Source organism: Podarcis muralis, chromosome Z, assembly GCF_964188315.1.
Source record: "Podarcis muralis chromosome Z, rPodMur119.hap1.1, whole genome shotgun sequence".
NCBI classification, from domain to species: domain Eukaryota; kingdom Metazoa; phylum Chordata; class Lepidosauria; order Squamata; family Lacertidae; genus Podarcis; species Podarcis muralis.
Window position 1 is genome coordinate 33,598,349 of NC_135673.1, and position 27,958 is coordinate 33,626,306.

The window sequence follows — 27,958 nt, forward strand, 5'->3', positions numbered from 1 at the left end:
GCAGGGACCGAGCAACGGGAGCTCACTCTGTCGCGGGGATTCGAACCGCCAACCTTCTGATCGGCAAGTCCTAGGCTCTGTGGTTTAACCCACAGCGCCACCCGTGTCCCTTCCCGCTTGCTTACTTCTAAGCAAATGCACATAGGATCAGGCTCTTTGGTGATGAAAATGCAATAGACAGCTAGATTTTTTTTGGTTGTTTTGCTTTTAAAAGAGCACCCTGCACTTGCACCTTCTCCTTATTGAGCCCACCTCACATTTCTCTATTAACATGATCCAGGAAAAGTGCAGCCTGGTCTTGAAACCTAGTTCTGGGTTTTCAGTCTTGGCTCCAGTTTAAACCCATATCTGTTTGGGTGAATAAGAGGCTTTTAAAAAACCTAAAGCCTGGCCTGGTGTTGTGTTCAGTTGTCGGAGGAGGCTTGTTCACTCCCCCCACCCCATTCCACAGCTTACCCAGGGAGCTAGTAATGTGTTTCTGTAATAGACTTCTGTAAATGCAGTGAAACCGAGGGGGAGCCGCAGTCGTCAGGCAGCCGAGCTTAGCACACACTGTGGGCCTAACGGCGGGCAATTCCGACATGATTTTTTTTTTTTTTTGCTCCTGCAAGGCCCTATTTGTTTTCTGCTTCCTATCAGCACTGCTCCAACATCTTCCCAGAAAATAACCACCATTTCATCTCTGGGGCACCTCTGAGCTGGGCCTTCTGCCTCCCTCTGTGCCTTCCTGCCCCTTCCGGCTTCTTTATTTTAACGATATGGGCTTCGTTCTGTCTTTAGGTGAGCGGCGGGGGAAGCGCCAGAGTTCCTCGCTACTCCTTTTTACCTAAGACTTCTGTGAAGCAATTTGGCGGCTCTGCAGCCAGCCCACATCTCAGAAAGCCTCACGGCTCAGACGTTCTCGAATCAATACAGACACAACATGTCTGTGGTTGGGGATCATTATTAGCTGCTTTGTGTGACAGTCCCTTGAGGTTGGAACAGAGGTGGTTGGAAAAACCGGGCTCACTTGGGGTTGTTAGCTGTACTTCTCCGAGAGAATGATATTTCTGCCACAGTTGGCTGAACTGAGGTCTTTTCACACAGGATGGGAATTGCTTTAAACTTTGACCATGGGAAGAAGGATTGGTTGTTAAACCGTTCTGGGAACTGTAGCTCTGTATGGGGAATAGGGGTCTTCTCTCAGCACCCTTAACAAACCACATTTCCCATTATTCTTTTGGGGAAGCCAAGGCTGTTTAAAGTGGCATAATACTGCTTTAAGTGTTTAGTGCAGATGGGTGCCCCCTTTCCTACTAATACACACAGAGACACCCATGCTATTTATGAAAAATATAAAGCTTTGTTAATAATTTTACAATTATGGGAATACTTGTATTACTTAAAATACCCATATGCCCTATTGTATTATAATTTATTTTGTTTTTCTTCCTCTTTCATATTACTCTCTCACTGAAAACGTTTAATAAAAATATTTTTTTTAAAAAAAAACAACCACACACCTATGCCACTATTCCAGACCATGTTTTAAAATATGCATTCCCAGGGTTGTCATGTACAACTGCCAGACCTGTAGCCACGAATTTTGTGGTGAGGGAAACTAAAGGCCGTATTGGGTGTGTGTGTGTGTGTCTGTGTGTGAATTTATGCAGACATACAGTCTATAAGTCATGACCATAAGAACAACAGCACCCCATGCAGCAGCAAATGTTTCTCAATATATTATTATACATAGACTGCTTAAAAATGCAGGATATAAAATACAAAAACTTTCAATGCAATAAGGTGATGTTTTTGTTAGAAGACAGAGAAGGACATAGCTTGCCTCCTGTAATGTGGAATCCAAATTGGTTTAATCTTAGTAATATGCTGAAAGGTTTTGCATTTAAAAATTGCATTTTGATTATGTACCATAATATATTGAGTAAAACTTGCTGTTTCTTAAGATCTTGGCTTACTTCATAGGGTTGTTCACATGTTGCATTTGACAATTCTGCAAGGGCTCTGGGTGAGCCATCAAGGGGGAGGAGGATGAGTACCAGAGCTTGCATATGTCTAACTGGAGCTCAGGGAGAGATTGACAGCCTCACAGTTGCTAGGAGAGCATGCCTATATGGTTGTATTCAGCAGTGGTACGTCTGTTATACAGGCAGAAATCAAGCTGCTTCCCACTATTGTGGCTGGCATGCTGATTTTGCAAAAAGGTTAGGACTAGTGTTACAGATGCTGCAACTGCCATCACTTTCCAAGGACAATCCCCATTTCTTAATCCCTGTCCCTGGTAATTCAGTCTCCATTTTTTACTTTTCAGGCTGTCTTGTCAAAATGTCAGCGTGAGTTGCGAGCATTGCCATTCTTTGCAGTTCAGCCACTTCTCCAGGGTCTCTAAACCTTGGAGTGGAGAGTGGACTTGTCTCATCTTTGATGCGCATGCATATTCATTGACACATGAAAACTAAGGTGTTATGCAGTGCACACCCTCCAATCTCAAACAGTGCAGTTGCTGTGGTGTATTCTGAACTCTGCAGGATCAGACCAAGTACCACCTAGTACAGCATTTATTTATTTTTGTGCAAATTCCGGAACTACGTGGTCCAGCATAAACTAACCAGTGGCCCAGCAGTAGGCAGTCACCTGCCTTCTGTCATCCTCAGCACAGAGCTCTGGGCTTAAACCAGTGAGCCTGCTGCTCTCACACATTGTTTAAGGCTAGGATCTGTCACTTTGAGGCAATTCCCATCCTGGGCTGCAAAAACAGAAAGAGGTTGAAGGATGCCTAATGGCAGCTTAGCAACATCAATGGAGTATAGATAACTCGAAACTTATGGACATTTAACTTGTGTATATTCAGCTTTACGCCCTTGGCAAATAATATAATAAAATGGGGGAGGAAAGGGGGAAGCTGTCTGGGGGAAAAGACAATCTGGGATTTTGGCAATCCCAGCCACCGTTGAACGCAATGCGTTTTGACTAAATGTGATTTTGGCTTTAGGCTCTATCCCCAGGACATAACCTTTGTGTAAGTTGAGAGTTGCCTGTATTTAGTTGCTCTCTCTTGTGTGATTGAAAGCATGGGCATGTGGTAGTTAGTATTCCTTCATGTCCCAAGCCTTTTGTCTCCTTTTGGGTACAACTTGATATAGCTAATAGCTCTGTTGTTGCCACTCTTTAGATCTGCTGCCCTGCCTATTCTGCATTGAGGGAGAATATTATTGAGGGATGCTGCTGCTGCTGCTGCTGCTGCTGCTGCCAATAATAATAATAATAATAATAATAAAAATTATACTCCACCCATCTGACTGAGCTACCCCAGCCACTCTGGGCAGCTTCCAACAAAAAATAAACAAAACATCAGGAAAGGGGAGAAGAATTCTGCCTCCTGCATAGATTATACAAAGAAGCCTGAATGTAGCATTAACCGTCAATTTCCTAATTATTGTGAGGGGTATCACAGAACAACTTCCTAACTGGTAGAAACCATCTACAGTGATTACACTGTAGATTACATACATTTCAGGTTACGGACACTTCAGGTTACTGACTCTGCTAACCCAGAAATATTACCTCGGGTTAAGAATTTGCTTCAGGATGAGAACAGAAATCGTGCGGTGGCGGCAGCAGGAGGCCCCATTAGCTAAAGTGGTGCTTCAGGTTAAGAACAGCTTCAGGTTAAGAACAGACCTCCAGAACGTATTAAGTTCTTAACCCGAGGTACCACTGTACCCCTTAACTTTGATTATTAACCCCCACATTTCTTTAAAAGCAAACAAATAAAGTTTATCAGTATGCAGATTTCTGCATACAGTGCCAAGTCCCATGCTTATGCTGAATGCTAGAATACACACAGGTCTTCACAGTCATAAGTACTAGGTGCATGCATTGATACATAACGATCACCAGGATGCTGATTGAGGCATGCAATACCCAATCCCACGCTTGTGCAAAATACTAGAATATCATGGTCTTGACTTCAGGTGTTCATTTGGGGATGAACAGGAAGATAGAGACATTTAATCCTTTGTTTTTGCTCAAGAACTGAAAACAGCAAAGTCAACATTTTACTGGGCACCAGTATTTAAACACTTCTAAGCAGTGTGTTTGCATGTCTGGCAGCTTCATTTGCTGAGAATGAGAAGGGTCAGCAGCGCCCAGACCACAGTCACTTGCTGCTGCTACTTGAACGATGTGGTGGCTGCTGTGAAGGAGAAAGGAGCCTTAAAGACTCAAGATTCCATCCACTTGGTTTCTTCCTCTTTTGTCTCCCTGCCTTCCACAAGTTCCTTAAGGTTTTCTTTTCTACAAGCCGATTCCCTGTAAGTGCTAAAGCTGCTCTTTCTCTCCCCCCCCCTTTCTCTTTTTTTGCTGCATTGTGTTATGTGCCAGGAATTTTTATTAGCCCCCTTTTTTGTGCTAGAATGTGGTGGAAATACAAATGGAGCTGAAAAGCAGAAGTTACATACACAGATGAACAAAGCATCCAAATGAACGATCTCCTCAGACAGTTGGGATCCACCACTGTGGCTGAGTTGGATACCAAGGTCTGTGTGTTTGCAAGGTGCGAGTGAGGTTCAATACATCAAACTCTGAAGGTGTGATTCAGTTGTGGCTTTGGCTAATGTTATGGAAAATAAGGAAAGTGAGATGGAGCTAGAAGGTGGCTAATTAAAGGTGGGAGTGTTTGCCAAAAGATACTACTGAATTCCAAAGAAGAATATTTTAGTCAAGAATTGGTATGGTCAAATGAAACGGGTTCTGTCTCAGCCATGTTAGGAACATAGGAAAGAGCGTACAGGCTGTGACTGTTTTAGGCACATCTAATAGGTGCATGTCTGCGCACAAGCGCATTGTGCTGAACCTATAAGTGACCTGAAAATGTCACAGAAGGGGGGTGTTTGCAGGCTTTGTCAATGGTGTTTCAAATATATGCAATTTTACTTAAATGTGTGGTGCCTTGGTACGTAACTCCCGCTTCAGTTGGAAGTTGCCTGTATACCAAGTCAGACTATCAATACAGTATTGTCCCCCCACTGACAGTAGCTTTCCAGATGCTCAGACAAGGGTTTCATCTGTTCTGTGCTACCCAAGATCATTTTCACCGGAGATACTAGGGATTGGGCTCATGCTTTATTACTGAGGTAGGTCCAGGTTGTAAGAATGTACAAAGAACCTTGCTGCATCATGGCATTCAAAGTGACCACCCAGATGTCTGTGGGAAGCCCACAAGCAGGACAAGAATACAACAGTGCTCTTGCCACTCATGTTCTCCAGCAGTTGGTATTCACAGCCATGCCTGCCTCTGATACTAGCAGGGGTCAGCAACCTTTTTCAGTCATGGGCCAGTCCACCATGCCTCAGACCTTGTGGGTGGCCGGACTATATTTTTGGGGGGGAAATTCCTATGCCCCACAAATGACCCAGAGATGCATTTTAAATAAAAGCACACATTCTACTCATGTAAAAAAACGCTGATGGGCCAGATTGAGAAGGCGCTTGGGCCGCATCTGGCCCATGGGCCTTAGTTTGCCTACCCCATTACTAGAGGTTGTAATAGGCCATCCTGGCCATTAGCTGTCGTTAGCCTTATCCTCTACGAATTTATTTTAAACCCCTTTTTCAAGCTATCCAACTTGGTTGCTGTTACTGCATCTTGTGGTGGCAAGAGGCTAACCCTGATATGTGTAATGAAGTTCAGGGTCCCCCTCCTTTTACCAGTTCTATGACTGGCTGTTCTAGGGCACAGCCATTTAGGGTAGCTTGATAATTCCGCCCCTTTTTGTGACTGACGCATGCATTTACCCAGTCAATGTGAGGGTAATTGAAGTCACCCTTTACTACAACATTTCCTCCCTTGGATGCCTCCTTTATTTATGTGCTCTTTATTGTTAATACCAAGTAATGACAGGATAATACATATAGACAATTGTTGGTGCTCCTTTTGGTTGCATCTAGGATAGAAATCTCCAAGAGTTTGATAGAGATATTATTAGCACTTCATTAGCAGAAAATGAAATGCATAATAGATTATTCAGAGGGTCAGGAAACTCAATAGGCTTATAGAGCTGTGATGTTCACCTTTAACCTATGTTCATGAAGTTTTATCAGGCATTCACCCTCTAGGGACATGTAAGTCCTTAAAAAAATAAATGTGATTGGCTCTCTTTGATAAGTGTAATGCTTGAACTATTTAATGTTCTCTTGTATGTTCACTAAAACATTGTGAGACTATGTGAATTCAAGATCCATGTTTGGGTTATGGTTGTTGCTTTATTGTTCAGAACACGGCATTTTGGTCCAGGGGGCGGGGACAATACACCCACAGTACTGAATTACTTCCTATGGCTTTGGGGGGGGGGGGAGTCTATAGCTGCTTTGTCATGTGGAGTGATATCACTTCCAATGTACCCTTTGCTGTACTTCCTAGTATAGAGCATGTTAAATATACCGTAACAACTAGCTTTCAGGGGGCATTTGGGCTGATGGATGATTAGACATTCATACCCTCTTTTGCCCTGTTCCTTTGTCTTAGAAAAAAAACACCCCGAATCATTTTTTTATTTGCAAATTTAAAAAGTAAAAGAAGGGGGGAAGGGGAAAAAGAATTAATATAAATAAAATATAGATACAGCTACCACTACTACTAATAATATACAGCATCAGTTCACATTATGGAAACAATAACTGTCAGTACACGCAACTTAAATTAAATAGATAAGTTAATATAAAGTCTCCAGGTGGCCAAATAAGTTTCCATGTGAGATTGATATCTATACGCAATATGTTCAAATGCCGTCAGGGCCATGAGGTCCTCATACCAATGCATGGACAGTGAATATTTATCCTTCCAGGCTCAAAGTACTGTATAAGTCCTTTAGCAATCATAAGAGCTCACAAAGTTAACTTTTGTTGTTCTGTTGTTAATCCTCATACTGTGGCCAAGTAGTAAAACAAGCATCATTTAGTCGCCCCTAAGTAACTGTGGCACATCACCTGGCATGAGTAAATATCTGGCTACATGGTGAATCTGAGCAGAATACTTGTTTATAGCCCCTCTCAGACTGGTAGGTGCCTACAAACACCACTGCAGTTCTGTTGGAAATCAAGTACAAATCAACTAAAGTATAAAAAGAGGAGCCAGCAAAATTCATTGCCTGGTGTGGAGTTTATACTTGGATATCTCATGTCGAGCAAGGTTTAAAGCACAATGCCTTTTAGCGCTGGCAATAGGAAGAAGAAAATGCTGACTCCTACGCAGCCAGCCACGCAGGCTGAACGTGGTTTAATTTATTTCCCATCGTAATGTGTTTCCCTTCAGCTTTTTGTTCTGACAGCAGCAGCAGAAATTCTGAACGACACCTAGCCTGTTGGAGGCTGAACTTCAGCCTGTTAAAATAATAATAGAAGTGGGGGCAGGGGAGAGAAACCCACTGCGATAAAAACAGCCCTTTAAAATGTCACTTTGCCAATGTCTACTACTTGTTATAGAAACGAGAGGTGTGTATATGGGATTAAAAATAGGCAGAATTGCAGTTCTCCTGGAAATCTACCCTACAAACGTAGGTAGTAGGTTTTATGCCAATTTAGCTGTTAATGGATTCCCTAGTTGTCCTTGCAGGTAATTCCTTTTCTACATGCCTTATAGTAGGGGTGGGGGAGCCTTTTTCAAGGGCTGTATTCCTGCACATGCAACTTCCCGGGGGCCACATGCCAGTGGCAGTTGGGGCCAAAGGCAAAAGATCAATGGGCACGACTCTTCCCTTTGTATGGCAAGAAGACTGTATTCTAGCCATGCAAAAGTCAGAGATTCTTATACACCCCACCACTTGCATTCAGGCAAGCAGGAGGCACTGTCACAAGACATTCCTCCAGGCAGGAGCCCTTGAAAAGTGTGTGGAGCAGTTCTGGAGAGACTCCTAAGGGCCTCATAAAGAGCACTTGGGGGCCACATTCAGCCCACAGGGCTGAAGCTGCCTGTCTGTGGCTTACATAATCACAATTCCAACAATTTCCCTGGGAGAAGAAATGATTGCTGAACTACTTTATCTGTGGTGTAGTTATACCCTCAAACACTAATTGGTTTTCTTGAGGCATATGTATCTGACCAAAAGTATTCAGGTATACTTCGTTGTCTGCGCCAAGCGGTCATATTCAACCAATTACTACTAATAAGAAATCAAGTTCCCAGGATTCTCTGCACAGAGAGCATGACTCTCGAGCCATTTGAGAGCTGTGGTGTAGATACGCCTGTTCCCAGAGCATTGTCTGAAGGCACATAAGACAATCTTGCTGAAACTAAGCAGTTTCTGGGTCTGGTGACTAGATGGAAGTGTGTTTTTGATATGATATGATATGATGATATGATATGATATGATGATATGATATGATGTACTGTACTGTACTGTACATTGTCCCAACCACTCATACTACTGATGATATAATGGTCTTAAATGATGGCTAGATTTTTTTTATAACCCAGTCTGCATCTGTGCTGGCCCTGTTTTTAAGTGTTTTTATATATGGAACAGTTTGTAATTGTACTTACACTTCTTTCGTTTTATAGTTGTTTTGTTTGTTTCATAATTATATATAATTTTATAGTGAACTCAACCTGGTAAGGGTATTGGGAAGAAGTAATAATAATAATAATAATAATAATAATAATAATAATTAATTTCTCTCTCTTTCTTGCATACTACATATATTCCAAATGGTTCAAATGTTTTTAATAGCATTGTGTATAATTGTGCCTGTGCACCACGAGTTGGCTTTTATATTTTTAATTATTTGTAGATTGTTCCCCAGAAGAAGGAACCTGCCTTCCGAAATGTGATGAAATGCAATAAATCTTCCAAGCTGGCAATTTTGAGAACAGGTTTCTTCTCTGCATTCTTCCTTGTAGTGTCGTTTATCAATAGGTCTTGGAGCTAAGCCTCAGCAAGTGAACATTTCGGACTGGGTGTAGCAGCTCATGATATATCACCTGCCCTTCTTTGTCTTTCTCTCTACAGATCAGAGTGAGGGATTTCATTGCCGGGAAGAGTGCCGGATCCTTGGCCATTCTGACCGATGCTGGATGCCCCGGAACCCTGTGCCCAGCCGAGCAAAATCCCCCGAGCATGGAAGGAATGTCGTGTCCCTCTCCATAGAAGCTACCACTGTGGATACAGAGCTTTACGAAGACTGTAGCACAAAGAGAACTTTTGCAACATTTGGCAAAGAGGGGAGTGAACCTGTCTCCGAGGAGCGGGGCCCAGTCAACTCGAAAGGTAAAAGAACAGTGGATCCGCCCATCTGTAGCCCGAAGGTAAACGGTGCTGTCCGGGAGGCAGGGAATGGTTGTGAAGCTGTCAGCCCCATCATGTCGCCTATCCACCTGAAGAGCCCCTTGTCTGGCAAACCATCAGTGTCCTACAACGTAATGCACTGCCCAGGAAGTCGCGACCTGGAGCCGTTTGTAAACAATGGCCCTTCTCGGCCAATTGAGGCGGAGCCGAGGGGTGCAGACAGTGAAAATATCATGCATGAGATTAACCCTCTTCTGCAAGAATGTAGAGAGAAGGACTCACCTGGTGTGAAGAGGCTAAAGGACATAGTACTCTAAGTTGCACTGTAAAGGAAAGGAAACAACAGTACTGGATGTGTGTATTGTTTCTAATGGCTTACTGATGGTTCACAAATTTGCTGTATTTAAAAGCTTTCCCTAAATGTATTGTTTATAAAAAATAATAATGAAGCTATCATTAATGTGACAATCCCACTTGGTTCAACAGGCAGCAGGGGTGTTGGTCTAAGTAAAAGTAGCACCATTCTTCAGCTTCTCCCCGCTATGGTAGAAGTGGTGGCATTTCAGTGGTTGGAAGTATTATCTATGAAGTATTTTGGATTTATATATTTTTGTAGCTCAAAAACTCTTATTATGAAATGGCATTCTGTATGAAGAATTGGATCTTAAAAAAAACCCAACGAAACAAAAATCGCTAAAGGACAAACCATACCACACACCTCAGTTTCAAGTAATCTCTAGGAACATAATCAGCTGCCTCCTACTGAGTCAGACCATTGGTCCACCTAGTTTAGTATTGTCTTCTACTCTGATTGGCAGTGGTTCTCCAGGGTTTCAGACCAGGAGTCTTTCCTAGCCCTACCTGGAGATGCTGAACCACTGAGATGGCTCTTCCCCTTAGTACTCCCCTTGTCATGCCTCCAAACTTCAGCAATGGGGTGCTCGTTTGCCATGGCAAACTGGAGATTGGGTTGCCCTGATCGGCAGTTTTGGTGCACTTGTGGGAGCTCTGATGTGCAAGATGGGGCCACTTCAATGTGTTCCATGCTGGAAGGGGCTCGATGCTCAACATCTCCAAATGTACATTAGCACCCCATGGAGTTATGGACTGTGGCCGGTGAATTTTCTGTCTCATCCCACACCCAGAGCCTAATTTGTACTTTTTAAGATGTTGCTCTTTTGCTGTGGACACCCCTGCCTTTGGAAACCTTTTGCTGCCACATGCTTCTCTGTACTATTATCGTATTTGATATTGCAAATTCCTGTATGTCTAGTGATGGGAAATGCTTTCAAGTTCGTTTTCTTTTTTTCGTTCCTTTTCTTCAAACAAACAAACAATCTTAAGACCTGGAGAAACTGCAAAATTTAGAGCCAATCTTGTCATAGCTCTTTGTCATTTTGCCAGATGATTGTACCACATACTATCTCCACCACTGTGCGATGTTTCTTCCCCAGGTCTTTTAGGGGTTATCTAGCATCTCATTTGCAGTTGTTAGATGCACTGTCTTGAAATTTTTATGAGATCAGTTTCTCCCCCCTCCCACCCTTTTCCTTTTCCTTGCATTTCCAAGGAAGAATATGACATTATTTCTCCAAAACGACATGCTGGTTTCCTGCTGCAAATCTCCCATTTTTATTTTACCTATCTAGGAACCAGAAGAATAGGATGCTTTAAAGGCCTAATTTATGTATGTTGTAGGCCACAGGTTAAATCATTACTCGTGTAAACATTTCAAGCACATTCCCGACTTGCTTAAATGTACTTACCACATGCATCATCCCATTTTCCATATGGCTGGCCTAGGCAACTGTGCTGTTGACATCCTAACACCTCATGAGAACAGGCCAGCAAATGTTTACGCCCATTTATATGTAGCGGCATGGAATGCTTACATGAATAATGGCCTTGCCATTATATATATTCAAGTTAGTATTTTGCTTAACTACATTGTCCACTGTTTCAAAATCAGAATCACATGGGCACAGCTCTGCAGACCACCCACTTTCTTGGGGTGCTCCATACTTCAGGTGGACGAAGTCCAAATTGTTTTATTGCAATTCTAAACTGTAATTTCATTTGGGACATTTGTGATGGCTCCAGAAACAGTGGTCCTTGTTCATGGCTATTCCATTTCCCCACCCCCTAAAATTCTGAAATACCATGCAGCGTAGAGTACTCCTCTTCCCTCCTTCCTTGGGAACTAAATAGGGCTTGCACTTTTACTCTTAGGCCCCCAAGAAACTTTTTAGTGTGTGTAAGTGGGGGGGGGGGGGGAAGAGAAGGATTCCACCCATGTTAATTAGCATTAGTAAAAACTCCTCCTCTGTGTGTGCCTCCTGATTGGAATCAGGGAAGCACTGAGCAAAGAGTCCCCCAGGGAAACACGGAGAAACTTCAGAAAATGAAGTTTTGTGCCTGCTTTGGCAGTAACTGATTGATCTAATCATGCCTGTGGCAAAGACATGGTATAATTATCTGCCCTTAGCAGAAACTGATCAGAAGGAGGTTGGAGGAAGTTAGTGTAGTCAATCTGGTAGAGGCACAGCATGTCTGGATGGGTACTCTTCACAGCACATTACAGTGAGTTTAGCAGATTGGCTTGGATTTTCCAAACTTTTCAGAATTGATTCATCCATTCATCATGAGCCAGGTGCATAGGGGGGTATTGGGGGGGGGGGGGACAGCCATCCAGAAGCAGATAAGCTGTGTGACTTACTCTGTTTATCAAAGTTTATCAAACTGAGTGCAAAAATGTAGGTACATTTGAGTGCTAGTGTGAATGTGTGTTTGCACATCCTCACGGGATGCTCTTTTGAATGCTGGGGTTAATTCGGTTTTCTTCGTGCACCATGGAAGTAGTGAAACTAGGCAATAGAAAACGTGCACCAAAGAACAGACAGACTGGCAGAGCAGTCATTACACATGCCTACTCAGAAGTTATTGTAGTCAGTTAAGTGAGTGTGTTTTGGAATCGCAGCCTAAATATGAGAAGAGTGCTGCTGATCGCTATGGATATATCCCTTTCATTTGAAGCAAGAACATTAGTGAATAATCATTCCCACCCACGGCAAACTATTTTGCGTGGCTACAAAATTTGCACGTGTGAAATTGTGAAGTGATGCCCGTCCCATCCCCATAAGAAACATTTGGTAAAAAAAAGAGGGACAAATTTAGTTGAATTGAATGGAATGTTTTGTTTATTACAGTGGTACCTCGCAAGACGAATGCCTCGCAAGACAAAAAACTCACTAGACGAAAGGGTTTTTTGTTTTTTGAGCTGCTTCGCAAGACAATTTTCCCTATGGGCTTGCTTCGCAAGACGGAAACGTCTTGCAAGTTTGTTTCCTTTTTCTTAACACCGTTAATACAGTTGCGACTTGACTTCGAGGAGCAACTCATAGAACGTGGTGTGGTAGCCTTTTTTGAGGTTTTTAAAGACTTTGGTGATTTTTGAAGCTTTTCCAAAACTTTCCCGACACCGTGCTTCGCAAGACAAAAAAAATCGCAAGGCGACAAACTTGCGGAACGAATTAATTTCGTCTTGCGAGGCACCACTGTATTACTACTACTACTACTACTACTACTATTTTTATTTCCCACTGGATAATTTTTCAGTGATGGTTGGGAACACAGGTTAGGGCTATTGTTCTTGCTATTAGCCCTACATCTGATAGAATTTGCTGCTCTACAACATACTCCTCAGAGCTTGGAGATCACTGGGAAGGAAATATATTGCTGTTTCAACACTTGCTCTGCCAATCAACAGAAAATAATGGTTTCTAGAGAAACAATCTTCCCGGCTCTAACCTATCTTGATAAAAAAAAAAAATTAGTCACTTTTGATTTATTTAAATTAAAAAATAGCTACAGAAAAACAGCCTCCAATCTTTATCGGACTGCAGATCAAATAAGCTGGAGTAATTTCTTTTCTTTAGAAAAAGGTAGAGAAAATGGATAGGGCTTGGTGTTCTGCTTTTTCATGCAGTTATCTAATTTATAGACTGTCAGTGTGCTTTTTTGGCCCAATAACTTGAAAGTTGCCTTTTTTTTTAATAAAAAAAGAAAATTTAATGAAATCACACCCACTTAATTGCTGTTCACTTATTCCTAACTCTTGGAAACATGATCCTTTGATAGGACCTGATCCATAGGTACTGCTAGTGTAAAAAGACCCCCACATTTGCGATAGGCACCAAGATCTGAGTGCTAGCAAGATCCAGTCTGCATGCATTATGTCTTTGGAAGAGCAGGAGAAGGATTCCAGCCAGCAGCTGGGAAAGAATAGAAGGGATGGCCCAGTGCCCTGCTTTAGCAAACTGTCAAGACCATGGGAGTGCAGGAGGTAGTTGGAGCTATAATGCCAACAGTGGTAAGAGTTTGGCTCCTGGGTCACCTGACTCACAAGATGCTGCTTAATATCCCAGCATGACACACACACCCCTTTCACAGTTCCCAACTCCAACCAGCGCTGATTTCACAGGACTCATTGTATGAGATTTGTGGCATTTTGTAATTTGTAGATCCATAGGCGAAAACATTGCGCTTACTGACATTAGCCACTTTCATGCTTCACTAGTGTTGGATCCTTGTCCAAGTAGAGCAGCTGTTCTGTGTGTAGGGAGAAAGAGCACATCAAGGAATCAATGCCCTCTGTCCATAGGTTGCTCTGGAAGAAAATTCTGTAGTGTGCAAGTGTTGGCATATGCAAAAGCAAATGGCTCAGCGGGTGCATGTGCTCTGTTGTGTCATCTCATAGAAGGCAGGCCATGGGCCCAACTTCATCAATACTGCCTACACTGGGGTTTCAGAAAGGAAATTTCTGGGGTTTCAGACAGGAGATTACTGTGATTGAATCTGGAACCCTTTGCATATGAATTATGTGCTCTACAACTAAGCTGCAGCCCTTCCTATGAAAGCTCCCCAGCAGCAAGGGCTTCTTCATTCATTTAAATGAAGGGCCATTCATTTCAATGAAGGATTTGTGGGCCATTCATCCTTTGAAATGAATGGGCCACTATACAGATGCAAGGGCTGCCCGTGCTTGTTGTAGAGCATGCAAAGCTCCAGATAGGGGGGTCACTGTTGCGCTTGAGCCATCCCTCATTGCCTTTATCAAAGATAGGATTGCAAATATTTTTCGCTGCCACCATTTCACTTATTTTCATTTCATGGAAAGTCATATTAGCACCCTGCAAAATGTTCCTCACTGTCAAACTTGCTTTGTTTACCTGTTGAATCAGCGTAGCATCCCCCCTGCCCCCAGTCAGGTATAATATGGATTTTGATTTGCAGCAATGCTTTTTATTCACATTTGTAATTTAATCAGTGCTTATTCTCTGAGTATCTAGCTCCAAAGATACCATAACATGAGTGGATTTATGGGTAGTTCATTTTAGAAGGGGGGGAAACACCCTCTGCCTACTTGCTAGACTAGCCGACAGGCAGTTCCTCTCACAAGTCAAATTATACTTTTTCCTCCCAGGAACATCCATTTTGTTGTTGTTTGAATGAAATTTACAAAGGCAGTAGCGTGGGAAGGGCTGGTAAAATATGATTCATGGCTGGAATGAACATGAGCATTTAACTGTATTGTCAAGATGAGGCTGTTGCCATTTCCCTTGTTTTATTGTGAAGCTGGAGATGGCTTGTGGATCACACACATTGTGCAGAAGTGAACTATGTTTTCCTTTTTTTTTTCCAAATAGGAAACAAGTTGTAAAGAACACGTTATCCAATTAATATGTTGAAATTACTCTTGGAGAGGGAGGGCGGGAAAGAGAAAAAAAAAAGAGAAACTAATCACAAATGGAAACTTCATTTGTCGATCAATGGGGGAAATTGATTATCGTGTTGGTACAGCTGCCTTTGCAGCTTTAGATAATCGTTGACCCGGCATAGAAGTTGTATTCACTTTAGTGGAGGAACCCGGCAAGATTTTCACCGTGGCATCGGTGAAAATGGATTTGTTACTGGCATCAGCTGACGTTCAGCTGATTCAAGCTGGGATCTTGTAATCTTTATGACAAAGAGCTGACCTGGCAGAAGCTTGTGTTTTTCAGCAACGGATGCCACCTGGCGCTAATCAAATGCCAAGGTCTAAAGTTGCAGAAATGTTTGAAGTCCTGCAGCAGCAGCAAAGGAGAAAAAGAGACGCGTCGTGATGCTAAAGACACTTGTGTTGCCCGCTTAGCAGTGGAAAGATTTTGGTGGGACTTGAGTTTTCTCCTGCTTTCTCACGTGTCTCTGCTGCTGATAATATGAAGAACAAAACTTGTTGTATATGCTGATATGTATGTTATGTACATTTTCACAGTGATTGAATCATTGTAAACAGGGAGAAATGGGGTGGGGTGGGGGAAATAATCACCATGCTGTCTATTTTATGAAGATGATAAAGCAGCTTTATTAAATTATTACAACTCTGTTTGAAAAGAATGGTGTACCTGCCACATTGTTTTTTTTCTTTCTTAAAAAAACCTGATGCAAACTGTTTTCCCCACTTTGATGTGATTTTTATTTCTCTGCTTCAAGAATCTAATGCATTTTAGTATTAAAGGCAATTATTGAATAAAAATGGAAAATAAGTGTTTGGTTAAATCTGCCTGTGTGGGTTTGCTTGTCAACTGAAGTAGATTTGTGTTTGTAGGGTTGTTGTTCTTTTTTTAAAAAAAAATCAGTCCAGCAAGAAGTGCCCAGAGAAGCAGAATCATTCTTGCTGCACATCCTTCTCTATTCCTTTATCTAGACACGTTGGTGTATTCCTTCCCTGTCCCACATATTTTGTGCTGAGCTATCTTTCAAAAAGCGAAAATCCAGACACAAAAGTTGTTGAACTTAATTTGCAAAATCTCAAAAAAGTGAGCTTTTTGAGATATTTTAAAGGAAATTTGCCAAAAATCTAGAGTCCCGACAAGGGTTGCTATACACCTGATTTTTCCTGGACATTTCAGCCATTTCCAAAGACCAAATCCTGGCTATGCTCAGGAAATTCTGGACGTATGGCAATCCTAGCAGAGCCCTTGCATGCATAGCCTGCTTTAGAACTTAAGACCTTATACCAAGTCAAGCCATTGGTCCATCTCGTTCAGTATTGTCTACACTTATTGGCAGTGGCTCCCCAGGAGTTCTGCCCAGCCCTACTTGGAGATTCCTGGGATTTTCTGTGTGCACCAAAAACAAATGGGGCCACTCTTGCAGGAGAGAGGAAGAGGCCTTCCAAGAGGCTTTTGTTGACTGTCCATTACAGAAGCAATGCCTCTTGCTTCTTCTGTTTCTCTTCATTCCTGGTCACCATCTACCAACTGCTTAGATGGATGAGAGCACATACATATTGTGTGTGCAAGGTCTTTGGTTAAATCCCCAACATCTCCACTTAAAAGGATATTTGGTAGCAGAACTAGGATAGGACATTGCCTGAGATTCTGGATAGTTGCTGCCAACAAAAGGCAACAGTACTGGAGTAACTGGAGCAATGACTTGGCCCAGCATATTGCAATTTCATGCACTCGGTGGTTGCCACTGCTTCCGGATAGTTTTTCAACAAAGCATAGCAGGCAGGATGTCAAAGAGTGGGAACTGAAGGAAGGACACATGGTTGATTGATCTAATAGTCCTAGGCTAAATTGCTTAGGCCTTAGGGAATACCCAACACATATCAGACTCCATCTAGATATATCAGCATATTAATAATATCCATAGCTGGCAACGTTTTCCCTTTTTTAAGGGAAATTCCCTTATTCTGAATAGGATTCCTCGCAAGAAAAGGGAAAAGTTGACAACTATGATAATATCCCTCTGAGTAGCAATGAGGTTTATAGTCCTTCTGAAAAAGACAAGAAAGAAGAACAGTTTCAAAGACAGGTGGTCCTTCCTCATACTACGCCTCATCCAAATATCACAGATACAAACTGAAATAACAAAATACATATTGTGATAAGAACAAGCAAAACGAAAACCCAATAACTCCCTCCCACAAGCACATTTAAAAGGCCATTGATTGTTGAATCAGCCAAAGGTCTGGTTATAGAGAAACATTTTTGCCTCATGCCTAAAGATATGTAGTGAAGGCGCCAGGTGAGCCTCCATGAGGAGAGAATTCCACAAATGAGGAGCCACCACAGAAAAGATAGGTGCTTGAATTGCAAGGATGGATGCTAACTGGTGCAAGGACTACTTTGATGAATGAACATAACAGAGGGGGCTAACAAGAAGCCTGTTTGGCTAGATCAAGGGCCCATTCATTCCAGCATCCTCCTAATAGTGGTGAAATAGATATTTCTGGGCAGTGATGCCATTAGGGCAGAACTTCAGGCCCCATTCAGAATAGTGGACAGATCCCCCTAAAATGAAGCTTTGTTGGCTTTCTGGATTTTCAACCAAGTGAAGCAACACACATTACCTTCTAAATAGGGAGCTGCCCACAAAGTCTAACATGACCTAACTTGAGCACTAAGATCTAGGAAGCCAATAGGAAGACATGCAAGCATGGTGGCTAGAAGGTTCATATGTAGGTAGTGCCATTTTTTAAGGTTTGTGAATTCATTGGATTTTATAGCTCAAAACTAACAACATCACGTATGGCCAAACCTGTTGGTTTGATCTATTTTTATTTAGCAGATTCAGTGTGGTACCCAAGAGTGATGGAATCATACCCTCAAGAATTTGGGCTACAATCCCAACCCCACTTATTGGAAAAAGGTTCCACTGAATTAAATAGGACTTAACATGGTTAAGATTGCAGACTTAGAACACCTGAAGGCAGGGATGAGGAAACTCTGTTCTGCAGGCTGACCTTGGCCCACCAGGGGGTCCAAGTTGACCTGAGTGGCCATTTCCCCCCAAACATGCTCACGGGATGTCATTAGCTCACTTAAGTGACTAGATGGGGGCAGGGTTCAATCCTGCTGGTTGATGTTTTGCCAGCACATTCTCTATGGAAAACACACTAGGTAGGACCCCACCAGCTGTCAGTCACCTGAAATCACCATGACGCCAGATGGCTCCACAGGAATGGAAGGAGCTAAAGATCTGGCCCTCTGAGCCAAAAAGGTTCCCCACCGCTGTGATAGGATGAGAATGGAAGATATGTAGCAGCAACACCAAAGAAAGCAATGAGCAGTTGGGTTGGAGAGGGTGTTATGGAAGTTGCTGTGGTGAGCTAGAAGTAAAACCCCCAAAAGACAATGTAAAATGTTGAAATTTTGCAAAAGTCAGAAAATTCAAAATACAGCCTTAAATGGGAAAATCAGAACTTGCCATAGAGCTTAGAAACTGGCTGCTCATGGTGGGGTTGTCTTACCATTTGCTAAATTCTATAGCAAGCCATCTATCAGACACTGTCAAATACTGCAGTAGGTAATTGACAGTATCTGATAGATGACTTGCAGTAGGATTTAGTAAAATGCTGGATGGCAGTTGCTGTCATACATTGACTGCTGCAGCACAAAATCTTTGGATGTCAAAATCCTGAATGTAAAACAGAGTGATGTTGAATATTCACAATATCTGCTATCAAAAGCCATAGGGAAAGATGGTAGAAATATCACACTGTAAGGGGGAAATCGGCCAATAAAGGCATCTTCATATAACCACCCTTCATATCCACAGAAAAAAGTGGCCCATTCTAGTTGTTCCAGATGAATCATGCTAGTGTGCTCAAATTCCAGCCTGGGGCAGCTTTCAAGTAGTCAGATACAGTTTTCAATTATCTGCAATGCCAAGACAAAAGCCAACTTTGGATGGACTCTTCTGTGCACCAGGAGGTTTCTCATGTCAACCTTGTCATATCCAGAGGTGCATGAATGACTCAGTTTTAGTTTCCATTTCTTGAATTTCCAATCTTAAGTTCAGTTCTCCACATTTCCACATCAGCTTGCTTTAAAAAAAAAGTTCTCATGAAAATTCAACAGCAATTTAGTGTCAATTTCTCTTAATATACTCAATTTTTGTATGTAATTTTGCCCATTATACAATTTTTGTAAAGCAATTTTCCCCTAGTATAATGCATCTTTCTACCAGTAAATGCATTTTTGTGCACAATTTAACTTTCTATAAGCATTTTTTGTACAAAAATGTACTGGAGAACTGCATTGCAAAATTCAGAGAAGTGCAGATTTGAAAGAGTGCCTAATTTCAGTTCACATATTGCTTCAGAAAGTGTAAATTAGGTTGGTTTGACTTTGAATGGGAAAGGAACCAAATTTATCCTCTATCCCTAATCACATCACTGGAATTCATCATGCACTGATGTTTTTCTGCAAATGCAGTTAGCCTGGTTTGCACATCACAGTAAACCAGGATATGGCTTACTATGACTTGCCCCTGCATTGCTGCTCCCTGGACTTTTAAGGTCAGTGTGGGATGGCAGGTAACCCTGACCAATTCTATTTCATTTTTCAGCCATCTTGGGTCTCTTAACAGTTGATCTTTGAGCTTTCAAAATGGGGAGTGGCCACTGGTTCATTTCACCCGAACCCTAGATTTGTAACCTGTTTCATTCAGTGCCTAGCAGAGATTTGTTCCATCTGCTCCAATCTCCATGTTGACTTCAACATCCAACCTAATTTGTCTGCTTCTGAAACTTTTCCTCATCCTCCTGTTCCATGTAACAACCTGCCTGGATATGAATTCTGGAGAACTCAAAATCTTGCTCGTTATTTTGTGACCTTTCGGTTGGTCCAGATATTTGTATTGCCCAGTGGTAGATTGTGGATTTTTGGGGAGAAAGGAGAGGGATGAAAGAAGCCTACAAGCACAATAGCACCATGTTTCCTTTGGATTTCACGGATGCTGAATGAGAGCGACGTAATAGAGATGGATCAGGCCGATGATCTTCAAACACTTGTTAGCCCAGAATCATTACACTATGCATTCTACAAAGCTCCTGCTTGCCGCCAGGGCTGAGCTGTCTGAAATGCCAGCGCTATGATATCTTTTCCCCTCCCAGCTTCCTGGCCAGCTGTCAACAGCCTGTGCCTCTTCCGGGTACATTTTGGGAGCTCACTGTGTCTTAAAACCGCAGCGTGCTTAGATGATAATCATGTTGGTATTGAAGTTTGCATAAATAACAGGCCTGTGGGGCACAGCTTAGGTGAGGCAGGTGATTTATAGACCTCCACAAAACAAAAGGATTCCAGAGTCACGCTCCAGCCAGGAGTAATGTGCTAAATGTTATTCCTTTCGAGGACAGCAGTCACATAAAGAACAAGGGTGTGAGCCTGATGCTGGAGTTAAGGCAGCTAGACTCCACTATAGCCGAGAGCACCATGCTGATTTGTGCCAGGCAAGGATTGTAACCCATGGCTTCTAATGGGCTCATGATCTATACCTTGTGTACAAAGCACATCCACAGCTCACTAGCGTGTAGAAACACAGTCGATGTTTACTGTAAAATCTTTAGATTTCATATTTTCAATTACATCCTCAAATACATCAAGATTCTACAAGGTGCCTGCGCTTACGCAAAAGCCAAACAGTGTGCTGCAGAAAGAAGCTATGAATGTAGTGTTTTAGATTTGAATTCCAGGAATGGATTTTTAATAAGGAGGTACCACTGGTTGAAAGGGCTGCTGGTTTTTTGTACTCATGTGCTATGACAACAGCCCAGGGCAAAAATCTTCAGAAGTAAAAGGCAAAAAATAAACAAATCAACTTGCCTATTAAATAAAATGTATATGAAGCAGCCTCTTCCCAATCACTTGTATTTTAAAGGGACAGGCACACACTGAGGCCCCATCTGCATTAAACACTGAAAGCACTATTATATCACATTAAACACTCACAGAGCTACAATTCCCAGAGTTTCCTGGGAAGAGGGTTTTCTCATTAAACCATCCCGGGGACTGTAGCTCTGTGAGAGGAATAGAGGTCTTTTGACAACTCTCAGCACCCGTAACAAACTACAGTTCCCAGGATGCCTTGAGGGAAGCTATGACTTTTTAGGAAGGTAAAATAGTGCCTTAAATATGCAGTGCGGATAGATATGTAGTTTGTTGTTGAGCCTGAGCACAACAGTACGCTCCCCATTGGTTATTCCCAGCAGCTGGTATTCAGAGACAATAATTCCTCCAACAGTGGAGGCAGAAATGGCCAGCAGCCTTATCCTCCAGGAATTTATCTAATCCCCTTTTGAAGCCATCAGATTCTACAATCACTGGGTGGAAGATTATAAACAACCATCTCAATCAATGCCGGAAACTGTCTCCTTGATATCAACAATCTTCTGCACATAGCCATTTTCAGAGATAAAAGCCACCAAAGCAATGAACAACAGATCAATGTTATGGCCCATCTAGTCCACCATCTTGTTCTCACAGTGGCCAACTAGATGTCTATGGGAAGCTGGTAAGTAAGACTTGAGCCCAACAGCACTCTTCCATACCTGTGGTTTCCAGCAACTTGCAGTCAAAAGCATTACTGTGTCCAACCAGTGGAGGCAGAACACAGCCATCGGGATTAGTAGCCATTTATCACCTTATCCTCCATGAATTTGTTCAGTTCTCTTTTAAAGCCATCTAAGTTACCTCACTCATCACTGCCACATGTTGAAGCAACAAGGCTCCCACGATATTTCTGGGAGAAGGGCTATCCATGGGTTGCCCTCAGGTAATACCTGGAGTGTTTGGTAGCCCATGATGTTCCAGTAATGTGGGAGCTAGGAAGGTTGGTGGTGCCCTTGAATCCAACCTGAAAATACTGACCAGGGTGAAAGTGAAAATGTTTGTGAAAACGTCCAGATGGAAGAAGGGTAAAATTAGGCAATGAAAGTGCAAGGGGGAATGATAGCAAATCCGGAGGCCAAAGCACTGTAGGAGAACCTGCACATTCGAGAGACTCTTGGAGAGAGACACTGAGTAAGTATAGGTGAATGTCTCTGAGCGAGATTGGCAAGCTGGAGTGCTTGGTATTTAAAGCAAGCGCAAACACAGCGTGCATAAAGGAGAACTGGTGGTATGGAGATAACCAGTGAGACACAGCTATCTCTGGATACAAACTGTTTAGGAAGAACAAAGAAGGATGTATTGGAGGCGGTGTCACTGTCTATGTCAAAGAGCACACTGAGAAATCCCAAGGAGGACAGCCTTCCACAAAATTACTATGGGTGGCAATACTGGGTTCCAAGAGTAATTTAGTACCAGGGACACAATATTGCCTTCCTGACCAAAAATGTCCAGGGCAATGATGAGATGGAGAATGAAACCAAGGAGGGAGTCAAACAATAAATGTAGTATATTTGAATTGCCATCCCATAGACTGAGTGAATGCATGCTCCAGCCATGACAAAGAGGTAACATTTCTAGATATCCTAAACGATTGTACCCTAGTCATGGAACTGACCAGCGGGAGGGTGACCTTAGACTTTATCTTCCAGGACCTGGTGAGGTATGTGTTGTTGAATTAATTGAAAAAGTGGCCACAACACAACACTATCAAAGTATTTTTAAGCGGACAATTGCCAAGGAAATCCAACGTAGTCACATTTGACTTTGCAAGAAGAAACTACTCAAAAGGAAGCTGAAAGCAGATGTCAAGAGGGTCAAATCTCTCCAGAATTCTTGAGGGTTATTCAAACCCACAATAACAGGAGCTCCAGTAGAATGTGTAGTGAAAATCAGGGAAGGTTCCACAGAGGCCAGCTGGGTTAACAAGCCGAGTTGAAGAGCTTATAAGAGGCAAAAAGGCTTCATTCAGAAAACGAAAGTTTTGTTCAAATGAGAAGCAAAACTTTGGCAGAAGAAATGTAAGCAGACACCCCCAAATCAAGGAGCACATCACTAAAAACATTAAGACCTGCAATGAAAAAATATTGGGATCACAGTGGATTGTTTGATGAAAACGTTGGCTCAGTGTGCAGCAGCTGTGAAAGAGGGGATTCCATGTTAGGGACCATTAGGAAAGGAATGGAAAATAAAACTGCCAATTATCAAAATGCCATTATCCAAATCTATGGTGTGAACACGCAAGGAATACTATAGCAGGTAGAGTTTTGGTCAGGTTACTTCAAAATGGATATTGTAGAGCAGGAAAAGTTTCAGAAGAGAGCAACAAAAATGATCAAGGGACTGGAGCAAATTCTCTATGAGAAAATGTTACGTTTTGGGCTTTTTCATTTATAAAAAATGCTAGTAAGGTGGGATATGATGGAGGTGGAGAGGCCTGTGGATAACATGTATAGCAGTGAATTCTAACAGGGAACAAAAGGTTTTTCTCCCTCTCTTATAAGACTAGAGCCCAGGGGAATGCAATGAAGTTGAATGGTGGGAGATTTGGGGCAAGAAGAATAGTTATATGAAATTCACTACCATAAGATTTAGTAATGGCCCCCAACTTAGTTGAATTTAGAAAGGGGGGGGGCTAGACAAATTAACAGAGGTTATCAAAGGCTAATAGCAATTATGGCTGTGTGTTCCCTTCAGGGCCGTCTTTAGCATATGTGGCGCCGGGGTGCAAAGATCTGCCCAGTGCCCCCCAATTTTTTTTTGGGGGGGGGAGGTCAAACTTGTTGACCTTTTAAGGAGGGGAATCAGCAAAAACAGCTACCTTGAAAAAATAAAAAGCGGCAGCGATAAGCACAGAATTTGGTTCCCCTTGCACCCCTGGGTAAAGACGGCCCTGGTTACCTTCACTACCAGAGGTGGTGTGTTTCTGAATATCAGCTGCTGAAGAGTACAGGTTGGGGAAATTCCACTGCACTCCTGTCTTGCTTGCAGGGTTCCTATAGGCATCTGGTCGGCCACTTTGACAACAGGATGCTGGAATAGGTGGTCTTTGGGTGATCCAGCAGGGCTCTTCTTATGTTCTAATGTGAAATGTTGGAATTTTGTCTCTATACTGGAAAAAACCATCATCTGAAAAAAACTACAACTGGTCTTGTAGCCTGATCCAGGTTTTCCTGAAATTCTATGCCTCGTTCTGAGGATGACAGGATAGATGGAAAACCTGCAAGTGAAGGAAAAGCAGAGTTTTCCTGCTTTCCCAGAAACACCTGAAAAAAGTTTGTGCTTATTTTTAAAATCTAAACCCTTCTCCAGGGCAGCACAAAAAACCCCACACACATACAAAAAACCCCCAACCCTATCTGATGATCACGGGGAATTGCAAATGTGCTTACACTGGATTCATTTAAATGCACAGCATCCCTACGAGTTACCAATCATGAGTTAGAAAAACTCTTGACACCTTGCACTTTTGGAGTGAGTGTCTTTGCCTGCCTGCTTGCTTTTCTTCTTTCCAGCAAACCAAAGGTGTCAGCAAAATGCTCTGGACCCAAACGGCCTTTATTTATTCCCTCTCCCCCTTTCTTCTCTTCCAGGTGAGACTTACAGTGCAGAGGGCAAATGGCTTGTTATAATCAGATTCCACTCAGCCGTTGGCCTGTGGGACCGAGTGACAACCTGCTCTGATGCCCCACATTCCTAAGCAGCTGGGCTGGAGCCTAGGGAGGGGAAAGGGTCATGGGGCTTAATTGGAAAATAAACCAGGCTGAGGAACAGGCACCCCCTGCCCTCTCCAAAGTGGAAAGTTTGGGATAATGGCCAGGTTTCAATCAAAAGGATATTTATGCAGCCCCCTAAGTCAGGGGCATTTTGTAGCTTAAAAATGTGGAAACAATGGCAACCTTGTGACATGGAGCGACAAAGGCCCATACATTTCAATGCATTGAAATGTGCCCCTCAGCAGTCCTGAATGCAAAAAAGTATGTTCCCAGTAAGTCAAAAAAGTATGTTCCCAGTAAGTCAAGCTTCTATTATTCCTGGAAGGCAGTTATCATTGCCTGTTCAGCCTCAGACATTGTAGAGGGAGCCTTGTCAGAGGCAGCAGAGAAGGCTGTTGATTTTATCATCATCATCTTCCAGTATCACCTTACCCCATACATGCCCATTCAAGTGCTTTGATTTGCAGAACTTGCATGGCTGCAGATGTCATATGATATTCATTCTGCATGCATACAAAACCAATCTCCCTAACTTTGGAACTCCCTGCACCAGGTAGGCATACTCCTTTTGGTGCCTGCTTAACAATGTTTTTGTTTAGGCGAGCCTATCCAGACATATAGGAAGTTCATATGTGTTTTAATATCTTTTTGGACTGAATATTGCAAAAAGCTTCCTGATGACACCCTTTGTTTATAGTGGAACAGAATGCTTTGGAAGATGACTGCTTCTGCTTTGTTAAAGGTTTTTAAGCAGAAGCTGGAAGGCCATCAACGAAGGATGCAGTTGCCATGGATTTCTAGCATACCTTCCAACATTTCTCCGATGAAAATAGGGACGTCCCATTCCATAACGATAATTTTACTATTTATACACTACACATCTTTTTGAGTTGCCCTAGCTACTCTGGGATGCTTCCAACACATATAAAAACAAATAAAAACATTAAAAAAACAACAACTTCCCTATACAGGATTGCCTTCAGGCAGCTCGGGGATCAGAATAACTCCACACCCTCCAACATTTCTCCAATGAAAATAGGGACATCCTAAGGAAAGTGGGACATTCTGGGTTCAAATCAGAAACTGGAACAGTTTCTCTAAATCAGGGATGTCCCTGGAAAATAGGGACACTGTTCCTACTAGGGCCTGTTCCCGGTTTGATGTAAGGTTGAATCAAGTTAGTCACTACCACAGATTCTTATTTCTCCAACTGACTTCCACATCAGTTTGTGATTTTGATATAGTCTTCATGAAAATTCAACAGCATTTTAGTGCATATTTATAATGTGCACATTTTGCAAACAACTTCCCTAATATAATTGCACGGCTGTATGTTGAGAAGCCCACAAGCAGAATCTGAGTGCAACAGCATTATGCCAGCAACTGGTATTCAGAGACAATACTGCCGCTGACTGTGGAGGTGGAAAACAGCGCCATTATGTCTAGTAGCCATTGACAGCCTTATCCTTCATGAATTTGTCTAATCCTCTTTAAAGCCACCCAAGTTGTCGGCCATCACTGCCTCTTGTAGGAGCAAATTCAATTGTTTAACTATGCACTGTATAAATGCTTGAGAAATTGAAGATGCAGCTTTGTCTTGAATGCTCAAACTGTTGCGTCCCCCCCCACTCTAAAGTATGCTGATCTTGCAAGATGAACGCCATAGTTGAAAAAAGTTCCCAATCAGTTGGATGTTTCTGGAATTCTATTGTTCCAGAAAAAGGGCTGTGCTGCCTATTGCACTGGGCCAGCCCCGGGCTGGAACTGGGTTCGTTTTCCTCTTGAGCTGGAGTTGTTTGAGATGGAAGTTTGCCTGGGTTTTGGCCTTCCTTTGTGCCTTGAAGTTGACAAAGAGAGCAAAGTGTAGCTGCCTGTGGAGCTACATTTTATGAGAATTTACACCAGCCAGCAGTGGAACTCCACCTCAAGCCCACAGATCCTCTATGCTAGACCCTGTTTCAAGAGGAGGAGACCACCAACCCTGCACATCAGATAGAACAAGCACATGCAGGTCATATTGCCAAGGTGAGTGGAGAGAAGATCTGCAGAGCTTTTGATGGTGAAGATGCAAAGCCAATATTTGATACTAGCTGGAAGCCCAGAGTTGTGAGAGGAGAGAGAGTGTCAAGAGCTGCCATGGAAGAAAGATTGACTTGCCAATTGACCCAAGGAGCAGAAATAACAAGCAACTTAGCAATTTAAGACTTCAGCCTGGTAGTTTTCTTCAAATACCTGAAACATTGTCACACAAAAGAGGGCAAAGTCTAGTTCTTTGTTGCCCCAGAGGATAGGAACAGTTCTATGTGGCTTAAATTTATGGAGGGTAGATTTGGGTTAATATTACGAGAAACCTCTCAACAGGAGGAGCATGCCATGCCTAGCCCTGACCTGGTACCAGTCATGGGGTCCTCAGAAGACAAACCAGACACCCTACAGGGACCTTGAGGAGCAAGCAGAACCCCCAAATCTAATGCTGAGGATCCACTAGCAGGATCCACCAATTGTTACCTGATGAAGAACCCTGGAAATGCTGTAGGTGGAGCAGCCCTTCCGTGCTCAAGGGCACTGACACAAAAAGTCTTAAGTAAGCAATCCATGATAGCTCCTTAACTGCCAGAAGTTGTGTGTGGTTAAGAAGGCAAGAGTATAGAAGGATTCCTCTTTGAGCCTTCCAATTGCTGGGAGTGACACAGACCTGTGGCTCCTTCTTCCTCCCACCTTGCTAAAACTTCAAGTGATGTTGACTTTGGCCTGTTGCCTTTGGCCCTAGACTGATTCTCCATGCTTGACCTTGGCTTGTTTGGATTGTGCTGCATCTGCAACCCTGAGTACTTTGGTGAAGGCTTGTCTCTCCAATAACTGCCACCCCAGTCCTTGTAGTTTGAGAATGAAACCAATTGCCTAGAGGGGTTATGGACTCTCCCTGGCTGCCTCTTGGGGATACTCTAGGTCAGGCTCTCCGAAACCAAGCAAGGGACTGGATTTGATGGCCAACAAGGACTCCTCCAACTCTGTGATTGTGTATACATCACTCCGCACTCTTCTTACAGTAGATGGACCTGATAAGATACATGTAGAAATGGATATACCAATCTGAGTGCATCAATAGCTGCATGCAGAAGTTGGGAAGCTGCTCTGTTCAGGATTTGTCACACTTGTGCTTCTCAGGACTGCAGTTCAGGGGGAGAGCATTTGCTTTGCATGTAGACAGTCCTAGGTTCAATTCATGGTATGTCCAGGTATG

General features: G+C 42.7%; 1 protein-coding gene across 2 annotated transcripts in view; it reads left to right on the forward strand.

Moving 5' to 3' along the window:
* The window catches only part of PCDH19 (protocadherin 19), a 142,012-nt gene extending 128,684 nt beyond the window's left edge, over positions 1 to 13,328 (forward strand). For both annotated transcript variants that reach the window (XM_028715917.2, XM_028715919.2), the window contains one exon: positions 9,006 to 13,328. In XM_028715917.2, the coding sequence (XP_028571750.1) occupies positions 9,006 to 9,598 (593 nt within the window). In that variant the 3' untranslated portion in view covers positions 9,599 to 13,328. The remainder of the gene's footprint in view (positions 1 to 9,005) is intronic.
* Positions 13,329 to 27,958: the final 14,630 nt, after the last annotated feature.